The sequence below is a fragment of the Phalaenopsis equestris genome, unplaced genomic scaffold, assembly GCF_001263595.1.
Source record: "Phalaenopsis equestris unplaced genomic scaffold, ASM126359v1 Scaffold000287, whole genome shotgun sequence".
Taxonomy (NCBI): domain Eukaryota; kingdom Viridiplantae; phylum Streptophyta; class Magnoliopsida; order Asparagales; family Orchidaceae; genus Phalaenopsis; species Phalaenopsis equestris.
The window spans coordinates 2,267,955-2,286,870 of NW_018164729.1; the positions used below are offsets into that span (position 1 = coordinate 2,267,955).

The 18,916-nt window shown below is 34.5% G+C and overlaps 2 protein-coding genes across 4 annotated transcripts in view; one reads left to right on the forward strand and one right to left on the reverse strand.

Annotated features, from left to right (window-relative positions):
- LOC110024983 (presequence protease 2, chloroplastic/mitochondrial-like) overlaps window positions 1-12,550 on the forward strand; it is a 28,002-nt gene extending 15,452 nt beyond the window's left edge. For both annotated transcript variants that reach the window (XM_020725202.1, XM_020725203.1), the window contains exons 7-19: window positions 1,930-2,020; window positions 2,526-3,046; window positions 3,381-3,545; window positions 3,612-3,830; window positions 3,982-4,109; window positions 4,517-4,706; window positions 8,584-8,667; window positions 8,978-9,075; window positions 10,542-10,806; window positions 11,157-11,319; window positions 11,658-11,838; window positions 12,166-12,237; window positions 12,331-12,550. In XM_020725202.1, the coding sequence (XP_020580861.1) occupies window positions 1,930-2,020; window positions 2,526-3,046; window positions 3,381-3,545; window positions 3,612-3,830; window positions 3,982-4,109; window positions 4,517-4,706; window positions 8,584-8,667; window positions 8,978-9,075; window positions 10,542-10,806; window positions 11,157-11,319; window positions 11,658-11,838; window positions 12,166-12,237; window positions 12,331-12,472 (2,319 nt within the window). In that variant the 3' untranslated portion in view covers window positions 12,473-12,550. The remainder of the gene's footprint in view (window positions 1-1,929; window positions 2,021-2,525; window positions 3,047-3,380; window positions 3,546-3,611; window positions 3,831-3,981; window positions 4,110-4,516; window positions 4,707-8,583; window positions 8,668-8,977; window positions 9,076-10,541; window positions 10,807-11,156; window positions 11,320-11,657; window positions 11,839-12,165; window positions 12,238-12,330) is intronic.
- Window positions 12,551-13,663: 1,113 nt separating this feature from the next.
- LOC110025009 (DPH4 homolog) overlaps window positions 13,664-18,916 on the reverse strand; it is a 7,686-nt gene continuing 2,433 nt past the window's right edge. Inside the window, exon 2 of one of the 2 annotated variants that reach the window (XM_020725238.1) lies at window positions 13,664-14,344. In XM_020725238.1, coding sequence (XP_020580897.1) covers window positions 13,774-14,283 — 510 coding nt within the window. In that variant the 5' untranslated portion in view covers window positions 14,284-14,344 and the 3' untranslated portion in view covers window positions 13,664-13,773. The remainder of the gene's footprint in view (window positions 14,345-18,916) is intronic. The other variant, XM_020725237.1, reaches the window with a different exon arrangement.

Consider the following 18,916-nt stretch of genomic DNA (forward strand, 5'->3'; position numbering starts at 1 on the left):
GGGAGGTGGGCTCCATTACTAGTCCACTAGGATGGTCAATAAGAAACTTCTTAAGAGAAACTTCTAAAGGTAGATCCTGGGTTCTAGGAGTAGGAGACTAAGACCTCACTAAAAATGAAGTCAACATTGCAATGAAATCGAGAGCTAGTTTGGCACATTTCCTTTAATACACTGGATGTTGGTGACAACTTGTTTTTTTTTTTTTTTGTTTGTTTTCCATATGATGAATTGATGCTTCCTAAGATAATGATGATTGTTCTTATTGATTAACAACCACTTTGGTTGATTTCTAAATACTATGATATATTAGTATTTAAACATTATGTAACCTAATACTAAAATCTTCGAAGTTTATTTCCATAGGTTCTATAAAACTTCATTTTCATTTTCTTTTGTCTAAAATGTTTAGGGTTAGGGTTATGCATGAGGTTTAGGTTGTGAGTCTTAAGTTTAGGATTTGTGAGAGATTTTCTACCTCTAGAATTGTAGAAATTGGGAGAGATCGCTTACTTCTCAGATTGTATGTGTTATTTTTGTATTTGTGTTCAATTTTTTTATATTTTTGCAATAAGGTATGTGTTTGCCATAATTTTTAAAGAAGATTCCTATCAAATGGTATCAAACCAAATTTGTCTTTCATCAGCCTACGAGCAATTGAGTGATACCGGAGTTAATCAAACAACAATGAAACATGACGTTATTACGAAGATCAAATAGGGTTTACAACTGATAATAACAGAAAGCAGGAAATAACGAAAGAAAGCACGAACTAGGGCTGGAATTGAGGTGTCGAGCGGGGCTGGCAAAGGTGGCTGCGGTTGGGGGAAAATAGGGGTGCAGTTGGAGGGCAGGAGGAAGGGGAGAAGGGCTGGGGTTTGGAGGGTACCAGTGATCGGGTAGACTGCAGTTTGGAGGACTGCAGGAAGAAAGGCGGCGGTTTGGTGGTAGGCTGGGGCAAGGGGGAACAAATGGGGTGCGGCAAGGGGAAACAAGTGGCACTGCGACAAAGGGGGAAAGGGGACTACGGCTGCAAGGCAACAAGGGGGTAAAGGTGGTTGCTGCTGGAAGACAACAAGCCCTATGAGCAATGTCTGGTCCTCCTACTCCCTCCCTAAACCAGCTAAGTCGGTTTAGGTGGACAGCCCCACGTCATTTAGTTTTTGTCATTTATTATGGTTTAGTATAAATATGACTAGTATGTTTAGGGTTAGGATTATGCATGAGATTATTGTTGGGGGTCTTAGGTTTAGGGTTTTGGTAGAGATTTTATAACTCTCTAATTTTAGGAATTGGGAGAGATCGCCCACCCCTCGAATTGTAGGTGCTTATTTTTGTATTGTGTTGAATGTTTGATATTTTTAGAATAACAAACACGTGTTTGCCCTACATTCTGTGGAAGAGTCTTATCAGGTAGGTTAAAGGGATTAAGTTAGGATATGGAACTGATACGATAATATATATATACATGAATCGAAAAAAAAAAAGCATATACAAAAGAGGGAAAAAAAAAACTAGAGTAAAGTTCACTTTTTTTAAATCAAGAAGTAACATAGTTATTGGGCTTTTAAGACTTTACAACTGAAAAAACGAGCTTCCTACACTAGAATCATGATACCGTGAGGATATCTTGGTATTAGGTTAAAGTGATCATGTTAGTACATGGACCTAGTATGATAGAATATAGACGGATGCAAATGGAAAAGAACCATCAGCTATAAAAGATGTATATATAATCCTATTGAGATCATAAAATATATATTTTATAACATATATCGTCTTGGTTTGTAACACATCTAACTAGTCATTTCTGAGATTTTAATTGGATATGCCTCATGGGTATTCATTGAGGGCAGTCCTGGAGCTAAATTAGGCTTCCCTAATTGTTTAGTTGGTTTGATTGGGCATGGAGATGATTGATGATTATTGCAGGAATTTCACCGAAAGTATTACCATCCAAGCAATGCCAGGATATGGTTCTATGGAGATGATGATCCAGAAGAACGGCTGCGTATTTTAAGTGGTATGCCAAAACTGAACTCATGCTTGTCTAACTTAGAGCATCCAGCTCTTTGGTACTTCAAACCTATGCATGAAATGTGTATTTCACTTTTAAAATATGGTGTTATTTTTTATGTGATATTAAAATTTTTACTGCTATGTGTGTAAATATGAAAGCTTAGGTGTGAGATATGTAAATGCATATATTTGCTAGTTTAAGTGGAAAATTTATAATATTCCATAGGGTGAATGAACTTCACAGGGTTATCTAAATGCATTGGTTGACACTGAAAAAATACTCCTAAAATTCGATCATAAAATGCATTTGAGCAATTCGATTCTTTGAATTCTAAGATTGTTCTTCATGGTTTCTTATGGTTTTATTGTGCTTTGTTAGCCAAGCTTATCTGGATAAAATATGATCAGTGCTATATTTCGGTCTCCACAATTCTTAAAGTCAGAGTTTGTTTCCACTGTTATGTTATCATTGTTTCTTTCGTATTTTTACTGAACCTTTTATAGTGCAGCTTACCTCGACCAGTTCAAAGCAAGTCCCACCTCTAATGAGTCAAGGGTTGAAGCGCAAAAGTTATTCAAAGAACCAGTAAGGATTGTTGAAAAATACCCTGCTGGCGAAGGTGGCGATCTTAAGAAGAAGCACATGGTTTGTGTAAACTGGTTGCTATCGGATGGTCCCTTGGACTTGGAAACTGAGCTCACCCTCGGTTTTTTGGATCATTTGTTGCTGGGAACACCAGCTTCGCCTTTGCGAAGAGTTCTACTTGAAAGTCGTTTAGGAGATGCCATCGTCGGTGGCGGAGTGGAAGATGAGTTGCTCCAACCACAATTTAGTGTCGGATTAAAAGGTGTCGCACAAGATGACATTAAAAAGGTCGAAGAGTTGATCGTAAACACACTTGAAAATCTGGTGAAGGATGGCTTTACTACTGAAGCAGTAGAGGCGTCAATGAATACCATTGAGTTTGCTCTGAGGGAAAATAACACGGGTTCCTTTCCACGAGGATTATCGTTGATGCTTCGCTCCGTTGTATGGAATTCTTGTACAGCCACCTTGGCAACTTTATAGCTCGTAATAAGGTTAGGAGAAAAGTGTCAAAATAGTTCCCTAACTCCTTGTAGTGGCGTCAACTTAGTCCCAATGTAAAAGTGCTATTTTAGTCCCTAGGATTTTTTAATATAAGCTGAAATAATATTCCGTCAGAATTATTTCAGCCCCAGTTTAAAGAATACGGTGACTAATTTGACATTTTTATAAACTCTGGAACTAAAATGATCTCATGTAATTAAGTCAGGGCACTATTTTGGCACTTTACTCATAAAACTAAGTGTATTTTACATTTTGTCGCCGTGTTGTTCTGCAGGGAAAATGGATATATGATAGGGATCCATTCGAACCACTAAAGTATGAGAAACCATTGCGGTCTTTGAAAGAACGCATAGCTAAAGAAGGTTCCAAAGCTGTCTTTTCTCCAATAATAGAACAGTACATATTGAACAACCCTCACCGTGTTACCATAGAAATGCAGGTGTGTAACTGAATTGGGACATATCTTGTTTATTTCTGATTTCTGATGAAGTTTTTCTATATACAGCCTGATCCAGAAAAAGCCTCTCGTGATGAAGCTGAGGAGAAAGAAATCCTTCAAAAGGTTAAGGAAAGCATGACAGAAGAGGATCTTGCTGAGTTAGCACGGGCTACGCAAGAACTTCGTCTAAAGCAAGAAACTCCAGATCCACCTGAAGCTTTAAGAACTGTTCCAAGTCTTTCATTGCAAGACATCCCTAAGAAGCCCACACACGTCCCAACAAATGTGACGCCTTTTCTATCTTTGATACTTAATTTTCATATAAAGTAGGAATACCTTGAGAACCATGAAATCTCTGAAATTCTTGTAGTAATGCTTCCGTGAATGTTGGATGTAATTTTACAAAATATTAATGTTGCATTCTTTCTAATTGTAGATTGGTGAGGTTAATGGAGTGCAAGTTTTGCATCATGACCTTTTTACAAATGACGTTGTTTATTCTGAAGTTGTTTTTGATATGTCTGCGGTGAAGAAAGAATTGCTCCAACTGATTCCGTTGTTCTGGTAAGCAGGTTTACCTTTTTTCTATGGCTATTTGTTTTTGTACAGTGCTCTGTTTCTGCTGTTTAGCACTTTTGTCTTGTCGGGTTCTAAGAGCTTGTTTGGGATCATTATTATTATTATTTTATTTTTTGCTTAAAAAAACATATTTATTTACTAGATCTTTTACTTTTTTTTTATTTTTTATTTTAAAAAATAAATTAGCTTGTTTTTCAAAACACTTAAATCATCTAAAAGTTATTTTGAGTGTTTTTGAAAACAACTGAACATGTTATAACATACCAATTATGTTTTATTTCAAATAAAACCATTAAAAAAAAAAAATACAAGAAACAAAAGTGATCCCAAGAAGCCCCTAAACTATGTGTTTATTTGGTGTTTGAATTAGTTATCTTAATGTTTTGTGCCAGTCAGTCTTTGTTAGAGATGGGTACAAAGGAAATGGATTTTGTCCAGCTTAATCAATTGATAGGAAGAAAAACTGGAGGCATTTCAGTTTATCCTTTCACTTCTTCGGTACGGGGAAAAGTGAATCCGTGCACTCGTATTATTGTACGAGGTAAAGCTATGTCTGGGAAAGTTGAGGATCTATTTAATCTGGTATGTGTATTTACTTCGTAAATAGTCTTATTTGTAAAATATTTTCTGTTGGCCGCACGGTGCTTTTTTTTTTTTTTTGAAGCTTTCTAATATATTCATTAAATGCTTTGTTATGGCATAATTTAGTTAAAATTCTTTATTTTATTCACCATTGATACCCTGCATACTAGGTATTTGAGCGCTGAGTGTTTTTCAACTTCATATAAAAAATCTTCATAAGGACATTTTTCATTGTATGGCTAAATATCCAATAGCTTTAATGGTTAATTGGCTGACATTTGTAAGCTGAATAAATGATGATTCATGTTATGGTTGGATTTTATGAAGGAGTTTTGAAGTACCAATCATATGCTTAGAAGCATCGATCTTTACAATTCAGGATGAAGAGAGTAGGGTAGTTATACCTTCAAGCTATAAGCAGACATGGCTTTAATTATAATTTGTTTCACTAAGGAGCAACTTTTGATTTGTCCATGATCGTTAAACTAATTGCCTGGGTATTAATTTTTGCTTGTGTAGAATTTGATTTTTGATTATGTGGTCATTTCAACACTCCTTAATTGCACAATTAGTATTAATATGCCTGTAATGCTTGCAAATGTAACATTATATCTGTTGCATGTTTTTTTCGTTATTCTTTCCAAGAGCTGTATTTGCAACAACATTCTGGCGGTGCTTGATGTTAAAATATAGGTGGTGTTGCAAGCTGTTGTCTCTTATCCGGAAATTTATTAAAGCACCTTTAAGGGCAATGATCTTCTTTGGCGTAATTAGCAATCTTTTATGCTAATTACAAATCTCTGGCTGCATTACCTTGATTGTTAGCTTTTTGTAAATATTTCTGCATATCTGTTGCCATTTTTTATGTCATTAGATTGACATCATTTGCCTGGTTCATAGATCCGAACATTCATACTTGTTATTTCTCCATTATGCTAATTTTGATTGTTTCAAAGGAGAAGAATCATTTCACAACGTCCTTATAATTATTTTCCTCTAACAAATAATTCAAGTTGAAATTCACTTGCAGAATAATTTTTACCATGAGTTGCATGCCAAAATATCCAAATTATTTATTTTTATATTTGATATATTTGCCATGATTAGAATGTCTTATCACAACGAGCAATAAATTGTTTGGAATGTGATGATTTACTGAGATTTAGGATGTTGCTATATACCTTGTAGTAGAGTTGAGCTGAATAATTGAAACCGAGAAAAACAAAGCTGTTCGCAAAAGCAAACGGATAATTTATTGCTATTGTAAGATCTAATGGGTGATCACTGAGAGATTAGTAGCTTGATTTTGGGTCGAACCATTGATCAGAATTGCACAAGGGAAGCCAAGTGGTTGATTTGGTCTCTCTCGCTAGGTTTGTTGGTTATTCTTGGTGGTTTCTGTATTCCTCTGAGGTAATCTTGTATCAAATAATAGTAGTTCTGTTTAATTTATGATGAGAATTTGGTTTTTTATGGTGTAAATATGTTGGCTCTAGCCCCGATTTGAGAAATTATCAATCCTTGAATCTTGGAGAGAGTGAGAGAAGCCAAATGGTTCACGGAAGATCAAAACCGAAACTAATCAATGCATAGAGATTATGGAATTAGCAAGCTTAATAAGAAGACTGCCTGATCGAAGAATGGAATCTGAATTGGTAAGTGTACTGAGGGTCTGACGACAAGTAGCAATGCTTGAATCCTTTTAGATCTTTAGTGAATCTTTTTTTAAAAAAGTTAAAATCCCTTATGAGATCTAAACGAAAAAGACAAAGGCTAAGAGCCCTTGCTTTGATACCATGACAAACAGTGAGAGGCAATGTTTGATGCTTGAATTTCTCGAGTTTATCCTAACATTTGACCCATGTTTATATAACCCTAGAAGAGTTAGTAGGAAATATATACAATCAGGTGCTTTATAATTAATTACAATAAATTAATGCATACGGATTGATAGGCTGGCATTCCTATGTGCATTGATCGATGAGGTGGCTAACCATAATTTATGCTGATTAATTGATATTAAATATGTTGATATCAATCTAACTAATATTTTTTATGTTGACATGGAATTTCAAACTCTACAAGTCCATAATTATAGTGCCATCTAAATTGTCCTTAATTTGGAATATTATGAGAGAACCAAATGTATTGAGGTTGGCCACAAAAATTTTCTATTGGGGAAGCATTTGATGTTCAGCTTGTCACTCTCTCACATAACTTTATAAATTTTCAAATCATAGACATGTATGAAGGCATCATCTATGCAGAAACATCAGTTTCTTGCAAATAAAACTATGCTTTTTGACAAACTAACATCAATTTGTGGGGAGATATTAATATAATAAATATTAATGCTTTAGCTGCCATATAGTTTATGAACATATTTAGACATTGCACGATACTTGCTCTTCGCAGATGATTTAGACACATGATCGTGTCTAATCTTCCATAAGATCAAAGAATCAATAAGAAAGATATATCATCTTGTGTGAGATTGATGATTTTCAAGACATTCAAACCTAATCTGCATCACTATATTCCTCCAATTGGAGATGAGAACCATAAAGAAAGAATGAATTATGACTTGGCGTCCCATTAATATATCAAATAGTTTGGTGAATAACAGAAATTGATTGTTGATTTGCAAAGAAAGAATCTAATCGAGTAATGGCTAAATACTTTAGAATACGGACCAATTGTTTATATGCAAAGAAAGTATCTCACTGTGAAAACTATTCACAGAAAACTTATTATGAAGGCTTGACAAAGTAATTTTCTTTGTATATATATGTTAGATTAGGAATTTAGGGTATGCATATTTCCAACTCGTGGGATAAAGGCTTGTTGTTTTTGTTATTGTTGTTCTATATATATGTTATTTTACAAATTTACTTGAGGAATTGATGTCTAATTCCAAATCTAATAACTATGTGAGGATCCCAAGATTTTTCATATGAAATATGACACGAAGGTGCTATGTAGACAAATATTTAGAGCCAAATCTGCCCTTGTAATAATGATGCCTTTAATAAAAACCAAAAGAATGACACTTCTGCTTAGATATTTGGTGGTGAAATATTGATGAATCGTATTTATTTTGTTGAAAAAAAAGATTGGATTGATTGAAATTTATCAAATCAACGACGTGGATCCTATTTTAGACCATATAGGGAACAATTTTGTTTGTATATTATATTAGGAGAAGCGGGGGCAGAACGAGCTTTATTTTTTAGGGTGGGCAAAATTACCATTTTTTTAAGTATTAGGCAAAAATATATAGTGAGGGACAAAATTACTAAATTTTCTGAGGTACATAATTTTTTTTTTAAATTTTATTATTTATATAGAGAAATCTCAAATTCGCAATTGCCCATCTTGGACATAGCTTAGTTCCACGTCCACCCTGGACATAATAGCTTGGTTCCACCCATGAGGAAGAGCATATATTATGTTATATCAACATATTTAATATTAGTTTTGTTGATGTATATGTTAACCTTCTTGAGTTTTGTTGATGTATATGTTAACCTTCTTGGCTGGATTTAGGTCTTATAGGTAGTTATATGACACTGTTGTGCCTCATTTTGCAATCTCTAATTCTGTGTCCATGTTCTCTTAATAACGAAACTTAATATGCGCAAAACATAGGATAAAAATAAAACTAAATAACTGCAATAAAGATAATTGCATCTCTAGTTTTTTGGTTTTGCTTACTTAGATAGCTTCAATAATTGTTTTTTTTTTAAAATTGCATTTCTCAGTCAAATTTATTGGACCTATCTACTCCATCTATTTTGTTTCACATTAGAAGTTAAAAATTTCTCCAGTGAAGATGACCTTTATCCTCTTCTGCGCTGATTCAGTATGTTTTCTACAGATGAATTGTATTATTCAGGATGTTCAATTCACTGATCTGCAACGCTTCAAGCAGTTTGTTTCTCAAAGCAAAGCTAGAATGGAGGTACATAGTTTTATCCATACCAATCAATTCCTATGTATTTACATATCTAACACCTAAACTTCAATTTTTACCGATATTCCGCCTTACCTATGCATGAAAAGGTGTATTTCACTATTTAAAAGTTAAAATAATGGCATTTTTTTAGTGATATGAAAGAGTTGGGCGGTACACATGTAAAAAGTAAAGTTTAGGTGTTAGGCATGTGATTACATAAGAATTAGTAGGTATGTATGCCAATGCCCATGTTTTTTTCTTTCATCTGATTTTTGTAGGTTCCTAGTTTAGGTTTCCTTATTATGCTTATTCTCAGAGCCGAGTAAGAGGTAGCGGACATGGGATTGCAGCTGCGAGAATGGATGCTAAACTAAATGTCGCGGGATGGATTTCTGAACAGATGGGTGGTATTAGGTTTGTTTCCTTTTAGCTTATTCAACATATCTTCTCCTTTTGGTTTGTTTTCGAGCAAAGTGTCAAAATAGTCCCTTGACTAGTTATGTGGGGCCAGTTTAGTCATAGAGTTCATATAGCAACAACAACAACAATAAGCCTTTATCCCACTAAGTGTGGTCGGCTAGATGAATCCTTTCTCTCCATTGTGTCCTATAAGAAGTCATATTTTCATTTAATTCTGATAGATTAAGATCATTTTTATACAATATGTCCAAGTCTTTTTGAGTCTACCTTTGCATAAGTCCAATCTAAAACATCCACTCTCTTAACTAGGTCATTAGATGGTCGACGTTTAATGCGACCAAACCATCTATGAAGACTCCCACTAATCTTGTCTGCCATTAAGGCTACACCAACCTAAGCATTTTCAACCTATTCATTTCACATTTTGTCTCCAAGTGTCTAGCCACTCATCCACCTAAGCATTCTCATCTCAGTAACACTTAACTTTGTTTATGTTTTTCTTTTAAAGGCCAACATTCTGCGCCATAAAGAATTGCAAGTTTCACCATTTTCTTATAAAAATTTCCTCAGTCTAAGTGACACTTTTCTATCACACAATAGGCCCGATGCATTTCTCCATTTCAACCAACCAATTTTAAGTTCTACTAATAACATCTCAATTTATATCACTGTCACTTTGAATGATAGACCTGAGATATCTAAAACGTTCACACCTTTTAATGATTTGATCACCCATAGTTACAACTCGACCACTAAAACTACTACTACTAAAGTTACATTCTTTGTACTCAGTTTTAGGTCTAAAGTTACATTCTTTGTACTCAGTTTAAGGTCTACTCATACAAAGGCCTTTAGATTCCAATGTAAACCTCCATAATTCGAGTTTTTTGCAAACTCCTCTAATCTTATCCACAAGAAGGATATAATCAGCGGAAAGCATGCACCAAGGAATTGACACTTTTATAGACTCTAGGACTAAAATGGCTCACTACAAGGAATAAGGGAACCATTTTGACGCTTTACTCATTTATTTTTAGCTCTAGTTTGTTGTGCCCTTTGCACAATACATACCGTTGTTTCATCGAACTACTATGTAAACAGATCAGTGCCAGATAATTCAGTTAGTTTTTTCATTTCTAATGTGTTGTGTCGCACCCTTGTGCGATGTAGTTTCAGAAGAAAGAATGACGTGGAATGAGTATTGTAGTTTTGTGATTTAACTCGGTCAACATCTTCAGATGAACATGCTGTGCCTAAATGTTTTCATTTTTCTCATATTAACCCTACAACTAAGTTTCAGTGTTGGTTTTGACAAGGTGAAACTTTACTGCTGCCACTATTAGTTCTCCTAAATTTTAAGTTTTGCATGGGAGAGTTTATTTTGTTAAACATAATAGTTTTGAATAAATTATTGATGCTTTGTTTTAACTCTAGTTTCTTAACCGCATGCTGTCATACAGTTACCTAAATTTCTTAGAAGACCTTGAAAAAAGGCTTGATCAGAATTGGGATGAAATATCTTCATCGCTTGAGGAAATCCGTAAATCCATCTTTTCTAGGAAAGGCTGCCTTGTTAACATGACAGCTGACGAGAAAAACCTTAATCACTCAACAAAATTTGTCACTAAGTTTCTTGATTTGCTCCCGAGCTCGGCATCTGCTGAATCCGACCCCTTGCGAAACCAGCTTCCTCCGGTCAATGAAGCCATTGTTATTCCTACACAGGTGTAGACGATTTTCTACTAGCTAGTTTTTTTTGTTTTATCCTGGAAGATTTACATACATACCACTCACTTCTATGTTTTTACATATCTAACAACTAAATTTCAAGTTTTACATATACATCACCTTTCCTGTGATGAAATGGCTTATTTAAATGGTGGTGTTTTTTACTCAATACAAAAGATTGGGTGGTATAAATGTGAAAGCAAACTTTAGGTGTTATGTAAATACATATGAATTGGGTGGTACATATATAAATTCCCCTTTTATCTTTATATGTCTTCAACTTGTTTTCCTGGCATGAATCATAGTTTCTTTCGAAATCTTTGACATCGATCCTTCCATGTTCGTAGGTTAATTATGTTGGGAAAGCTGGTGATATTTATGAAGCAGGGTATCAGCTCAATGGAAGCGCATATGTAATTTCAAAATACATTGGGAATACCTGGTTATGGGATCGTGTACGTGTTAGTGGTGGTGCTTATGGTGGCTTTTGTGACTTCGACACTCATTCAGGTGCTTTGTTTGCCCATTGTCTTCCCATCCTTTACTCTTTTAATATGGGTTGAAATAGTTCACTGTAAAAATTATTTTAGTCCCCATTAAAATAATATTAGAACCAATTTGACACTTTTATAAACTCTAGGATTAAAATGACTCCCATCTAAATAGTCAGTGGACTAATTTTACACTTTACTCCTTACAGTTTCATGTATTGTTACACGTGTAGAAAGTGCTGCATTAGGAGTAAATTAATTTCCATTGATCCACTAAATGATTTCTATACACTATTGATCTATGAGTGAACTGGTTTCCACTGTTTCGGTTAATCATTTCTACATTATATATGGCAGGAGTATTCTCCTACTTGTCCTATAGAGATCCAAATTTGTTGAAAACACTAGAGGTGTATGATGGGACCGCTACCTTTCTCAGGGAGCTCGATTTAGACGAAGATTCTCTTACGAAAGCAATTATTGGTACGATTGGAGACGTCGATGCTTACCAGTTGCCGGATGCGAAAGGTTATAGCAGGTTCGTGCCACAATTACATACCGCATGATTGCTCATTATATAAATGAATAATCCATCCTTATATACACAGTGCTCGAAGCATTGCTATTTATGAAACTGTCGCTCATGTGATTTCTTTGAACTATGAAACCTAATGCCGTTACACTTGCCACAATCAAATCATCGAGAATTTGAGGATAAGAAATGGGAAATTTACATATTTAGCATAGAAGTTTTATGTATTTACATTTCTTTCGCCTATACTTTCATATTTACACACATAGCACTTTGGTGTTTTAAATTGATGCATGGGAATGTGTATTTCATTTTTAAAATTTTGATCAACAGTCTACTCCGACATTTGTTGGGCATAACGAACGAGGAACGTGAGATAAGGCGCGAAGAAATTCTATCAACGAGGTTCAGTTTCTTCTTTCTTTCTTTTTTTTTTGTCTTTATTTGGTTAAATCAGAAATTACTGTAAATTCCTAAGCTGTAACCATTCATGTTCAGGTTGAAGGACTTCAAGGAGTTTGCAGATGTTGTTGAAACTGTTAAAAATAAGGGAGTTGTGGTTGTAGTTGCTTCTCCACAAGATGTTGCTGCAGCTAATGAGGAGAAATCTGGCTTCTTTGATGTGAAGAAAGTTTTGTAAGATTCAATACAGTTTTCTGGCTCTATAATTATAATTTTGTTCACAACTAAGGCTTCTAATTTATTTTGTGGTTTGCTATTTAATGTTGTTGATTTAAGTATTGTAATTCATTAATGATTTTGATAAAAAGTATAGTTTCTTCATCTTATGGAAAGCAAAATAAAGAAATTCATTTTTTTTTCACTATGTGAAGTTTAAAGGAAAGGATTTTGCAGGCTACCAAAGTTTATGATTTTAGTGCTTTTATCATGCAATATCTATATCTAATCCAATTAATTGAAAGTTCTATTTGAGATAGCTTTCTACATGTTTTGTATTTCAGACCGCCATAACAGTTCTATTTCGAGAACTATTTTTCTGCTGTTTTTAAAAAATTTGTGTTGTGAAACTTTTTTTTTTCTTCAACATGATATATATATATAATTTGAAGTTTCTAAGTGTTAGACATGTAAGTTTACCTAAAAAGAAAATGGAAGAAACTGGTAGAGATTTATGTGCAGTCCTTCAAGGCTTCAACAGAGGCAACTTAATGCTAAATTTATCTGTGGTTTGAAAGCATTATTTTAAAATTTAATAAGCTGCATCAATACTTGCCCAATATCCTCCACTATTTACATGTCACTCAATTATTATTTATTTATATATCTAAACCCTAAATTTTAATTTTTACATACATGCCTTCTCTCTCTTACATGAAAAGATGTGTTTCACATTTTAAAAATTAAAATAGTAACATATTCATATAAGAAAATAACTGTTTTAAGTGCTATACATGTAAATATGTAAGAAATGGGGACTTCAAAAAAAAAAAAAAAACCTACAAGTCAAGATTAGCTTACAACTAATGTTAATCATTCGACGTATATAAATGTTGTGTCATTTTCTCTCTGTAAGACATTGTTTCTCCTTCCAGCTTCAAAGCCCCATCAAGCCATTTCCATAGAACTGAAGGGAAATTTACATAAATACCTCACAAGTCTTATGTATTTACATATCTAACACTTACATTCATGACACTTTGACATTATAAACCTATGCATGAGTTGCTGATAGTGGCAATTTTTACGGCATGTTAGAGATTTGAATGGTATGCATGTAAATATCAGAGTTCATGTATATCTAACACCCAAACTTCACTTTTTATATATATGCCACCTTAATTAAGCATGAAAATGCATCACATTTTTACGAGATATAAAAGATTTAGGTAGTATAAATGTAAAAAAGAGCACAATTTAAGTGTCAGATATGTAAATACAAAAGAGTTGTGTGGATGCGCCTGTAAATGCCCCACTAAAATATCAAAAATACATTGATAAATCATCCTTCACATCTATCACAACACTGATTTTGAGAGAACAAGAATCACAAGGAAGAATCACAGAAGCTCCAGAAGTCTTTACTGAAAACCCTAATTCCTGAAGCTCAACTGAGCTAATAAAAAAATGATCACCACATCTGCACTGATAGGAGAGCTCCTTCCCATCACCATCAACCTGCACCACCATTTCTCCCAGCTTTATCTCATTATCCACCACTTCTGCTTCATTCCTGGAAGCTTGAAGTAAATCGTCGTAATCTTGTCTTGATTTGGGGTCCGAAAGAACTTCCCATGCCTTCTGAACATTGAGAAATATTTCTTGTCGATTTTTAGTAGGATGAATTGGAACAGGACTGGCACAGAGCTTATCAGGATGGGAGCGGAGGACTGCAATTTTGTAGTTTTCTCGTATTTGATCATAGCTTGCATCTTCATTTACGGATAAGATATCGTAATGGGTTCTTAAAGACTGGTTTTCGACACGAAGCATGGTGGAGGTGGAGGGGGAGGGGGGTTAGTTCTATAATGTTTGTGGAAGGTGATGGAGAGAACTGAGACATGGAGAGAAATAATTAGAGTTAAGTGGTTTAGAAATCAAAATACATAAAAGCCATTTAGAGTATAAAAAAATATATATTAACATATAAAAAATACATTGAAGTTTGCAGTGTAAACATCATCGACATAAAAAGGTTCAATCAGGACACTCTATGGATATAATAGGTTCATCTAACCTAATTGTATTCTGCTAACGCAATAAGCAAATAATCAAACATAGGTGACCTAGCTTCCTTGGAACAATTATTAAAGGTTCTAACATGACAAAATGTTATGTGCATCCCTGAAATGTCTAAAGATAGAGGTGTAACTATCAGGAACCAATATAAGTTAACAGGGGTGGTTATTTATCCACCCAGGGTTTAAAGGTCACTCAGATAAAAGAAAAGATTCGACAATATCGAAAGCGCACACAGTGTAATGTCCTCCGAAAACTAAGAAACTTATCAGAGACAATTGGCCTAACTAAAAAAACCACTGGCATTAACTAATTGGTCGCTCACTCAGTTACAGAAGGAAATTGCCACCAACAAACCCAAATCATCACAACGATGGCATTCTCTTCTGAAGAACCGCATCTCATCTGCCTGCTAAACCTTAATCACTAGCTTAAGAAGCAATCTACATGAATTCGTTGAAGTTCTAAATATAATGTACGCATATCTGTAATGATCCAATCATGTATTTTGATTTTATTTATTCCTTAAAAAGTTCATGGGTTGTCTTCCTTAAAATGTCCAAAATCCTATAAATCAAAAGGCTATTTATGGCATTCTCTCTTTTAGGTGTTTGGAGATTAATAGTAAAAAATCTTCAAAGCCTTCTTCAATCACTCTATTTGCCTCTTTCTTCTTCTTCTTCTTCATCTTCTTCTTCAATCTTCCCCTCTATTTCTTGAGAAATGAAGCCTTCGAGCTAGTAGGTTTTGGCAACGCTACAGGCAAATATTGATCCAGCGATATACATGATTTTCTACGCAAGTAAAATGAATTTTCATACTGCAGTGCACTAAGACTTGCTCGTATGGCAAAAATCACTAAAAGTAATCTTCTCAAGATGAAAGAACATTTATCAAAATAGCTAATATAAACAACCACAGATGCAAGATTCTACTTCATATGTAGGACTTAAAATTTGTTATAGAGTAAATCTAAAAATCCACAAAATAACCGATGAAACACTAACAGCAACATCAACTATTTCACTGAAACTCAATGAGCGAAAAAACAAGATAAATACATGCTTACTATTGGCAACCCATGTCAATCAAGTAATACAATAAATTGCTGATTAAACAAATGATGTTTTAACACAGGGGGACTAGAATCAATAAAAGAAGTCCCGAGGGGATCCAATAAATATTTGAGGTGTCTCGTGATACCCGGAATTTAATATAGTAAGAGGTAATAAATTGGATAAATATATGACAATCATAGGCGAATTAATGCACTCACAACATAAGCACACCACAGCAAGAGAAGGAAGCTCCAATTTGTCTCCTAGTCATTAGGGAAATAATAAGTATGCATTCCTACTTCAAAATAGTAGTATATTTACATAAAACATTTCTAATCCTAAAATAAGAATCAAACATTAGACATATTGATGGAAATATTTGATTTTGGACTGTCGCAAACACTGATTTTGTATCGTTCGGCAAGCAAATTAGCAATATGAAAAGTTATGGTTTGTTTTTCTTTTTTAGTAGTTTTTGTTTCAGTTTAGCATTTAAATATAAACGTGATTATGTGGTCAACGAGTATATGATGCATTCTCTACTATTCTGATTCACTAAATTTGTTTGGTTTAGTGGATTTAAAATAATGTTCTGAAATTCTCCTGATTCAATCACTAGTTCTCATTTTTTGATATAGAATTAGTTCAATCATTGGTTCAAGTCCGGTGCATGAGTTTTGGTGATATAATTTTAGGATGAAAACATGGGAGTTTCTTTGTTAATCATGTGTTGTAATTTGTATCTTTTAAAAGTTTTCTTTGAATTGCTTTATTTGCATATAATGCTAGTTTCATGCATGTTGAGATATGTTAATTTTACGAGTTCTGTTTACTATTGTACCATCAATTTTATGGATATATCTTCAAGCACTTTCTCCTGAATAGATGATAGCTGACCTCTTACATGATCTAGTACCCATGAAAAGTCAAAAAAATCGATCATGTGAAAATTTCTATGATTATAACTAAGGAATTTTGAGACAGTTTAAGAAAAATTTGGTTTGATAAATTCAAATTCAGTTCATCCTTGGTATGCTTGTTAGATTTGTAGTTCTTTGATGGCATTGCAAGAGTGAATGTCTATTTTTTAGCTAAATGGGGTCCTTGTAATAACATAAAGCCTGATTATTTCCACTTGCTAAATTCTGTACTTCTTCTCTTCAAAATAATTTGGTATTATTGTAGTGAATCTGCCTTAATTTAGTTAAATATGATTAATCTAAGTTCATTTTTTAACGTGAAACTTAGTGCCCGTTTAGAGTAGCTTATTAGGTGCGGTGAGTTTTGAAAACGCCCGAAGGACCATTTGGTTGTTGCATTCGATCTGCTTAATCGAATAAGCCGTCTGTAGTTTATTAATAAACAAGGCCGTGGGATATACCCCGCGGCCCGCATTTTTTTGTAGGCATATTACTCGCGTGCCATTTTGACCTTCAACCACATTTTCTGCCCTAGGTGTCCACCCCCCCCCCCCCTCCTCACTCGCGCTTAACGTCGCATTTCACTTCTTCTTGCTGCCTCTGATCTCTGGTTAATATGCTCTATATATAATTTTCGATGGAATGCCTTTCAATATGCGATTTCTGGCATTTTTTCGATGGAGCGGTATTCTTTATGTGATTTCTCAATGGAATGGATTTTTTTGTGCGATTTTTCGATTTTTTGATAGAATTTGGAGTGTGGATGAAACTGTGAGCTTGATTTGGAATAGGATAATGGATTACAGAGGGTGCTCATTTGTAGACAGCAAGTTTTCGGTGTCTTGTATGTAAGTGCCTCAAATAAAAAATATGGGATGTGGTTTCATCAATTCATTTGTTGTTTGAGTGACCATTTGTAAAATGGAGGTAAGGGTGGCTTGTTTGCAATTGCATCTATTCAATACTACAAAGTTTTTTTCTTTTATGTTAGAGCTATGAATTGAAAAATGGATGAAAGATACTGCCTCACTTGAAGATGGCAATGTTTCAGGTGTTGTGTATGTATATATTGCTTCATTAAGGTTTGGGTGTGGTGCTTCCTTGATGTATAGCTGTGTTGTGGTTTGGGGTTATGATTGGGCGTTGTGTGCTGGTATAGAAGTGTGTGTGGTGGTTTGGGGCTGTGGCTGAGTTTTATTTGCTGGTGGGTGCAATGTGTGCTTTGGGGTTGTTGGGGTGCCCTGTATTTAATTGCCTCATATGAGATGTGGGTTGTGAGTTGTGGTGCTTCATTGAGGTTTGGGTGTGGTGCTTCACCGAATCATAGCAGTGTGGGGCTGTGTGTGTTGTGGGTGTTTCATTGAGGGTTGAGCTGCGGGATGGCTGTGTTGTGGGTGCTTCATTAGTTTATGACAGTGTTGAGGATGCCCTGTATTGAATTGCCACAAATTAGGTGTGGGCTATGGCGCTTCTTTGAGGTTTGGGTGTGGTGCTTCATTGATGCACAACAATGTGGGGGTTGCGTGTGTTGTGAGTGTTTCATTGAGGTTTGGGCTGTGGAATGTGTGTTGACGTCAAGTCAGACACATAATTATGAGAGACAGTTCTATAGGTGTCCGTGGAGAATCATAGAGAAGTGTGACTTCTTCCGGTGGACAAACAGTCTGACAGATGTTATTGCCGACAATGATCGGGGTTGGATGGTATCCCTGGAGAACAACGTAGCTCGTGACATATGCTGTATGCATTTTAAAACTAATATTATCAAATTTTTAAATGTAATTTAATAATTTTTTTGTTTTTTAGCAATCTTGATACCTGTTAAGTGATGTGCATATTTTATTTTTTGTACTGTTTTAAAGTGGTTTTCTATTTCTTAAATATCAAATATTTTGTTATGATAGTTCTGCTGTAAACAACATTATTGCACATAGGCAGAATGATCATTTATCCAGAGACAGCTACAAAACAACTGTTTTCTAACAACACAAACCAAATAAACAACCAGCTTATCCAGATTAGCTGTTGCGCGATAACTTATCTGTGGCAGCTGCTGATAAGCAGCTTATTAATAAGTTACAGCTTTCCCAAACAGACCCTTAGTTCATTTGCGGTTCTCTATGGTTTAATTTTTTTGTGGATTTATTTGAGTTGAATTAAACATTAAATTAAAATTTTGCATGAATTTCTTGAATATTTAGATTACATTTAAATGAAGATCATTTTTTTGTGTGGAAATTTACATATGTAGACTCAATTCTAATATATTTGTATATCTTACATCTAAACTTCACAACACTTTACCTATGTATGAAAAGGTGGATTTGACCATTAAAAAATGTAATTAGAGCTATTTTTGATGTCATGAAAGAAGTGGGGGGGCTATGCGTGTAAAAATGGAAATTTTTG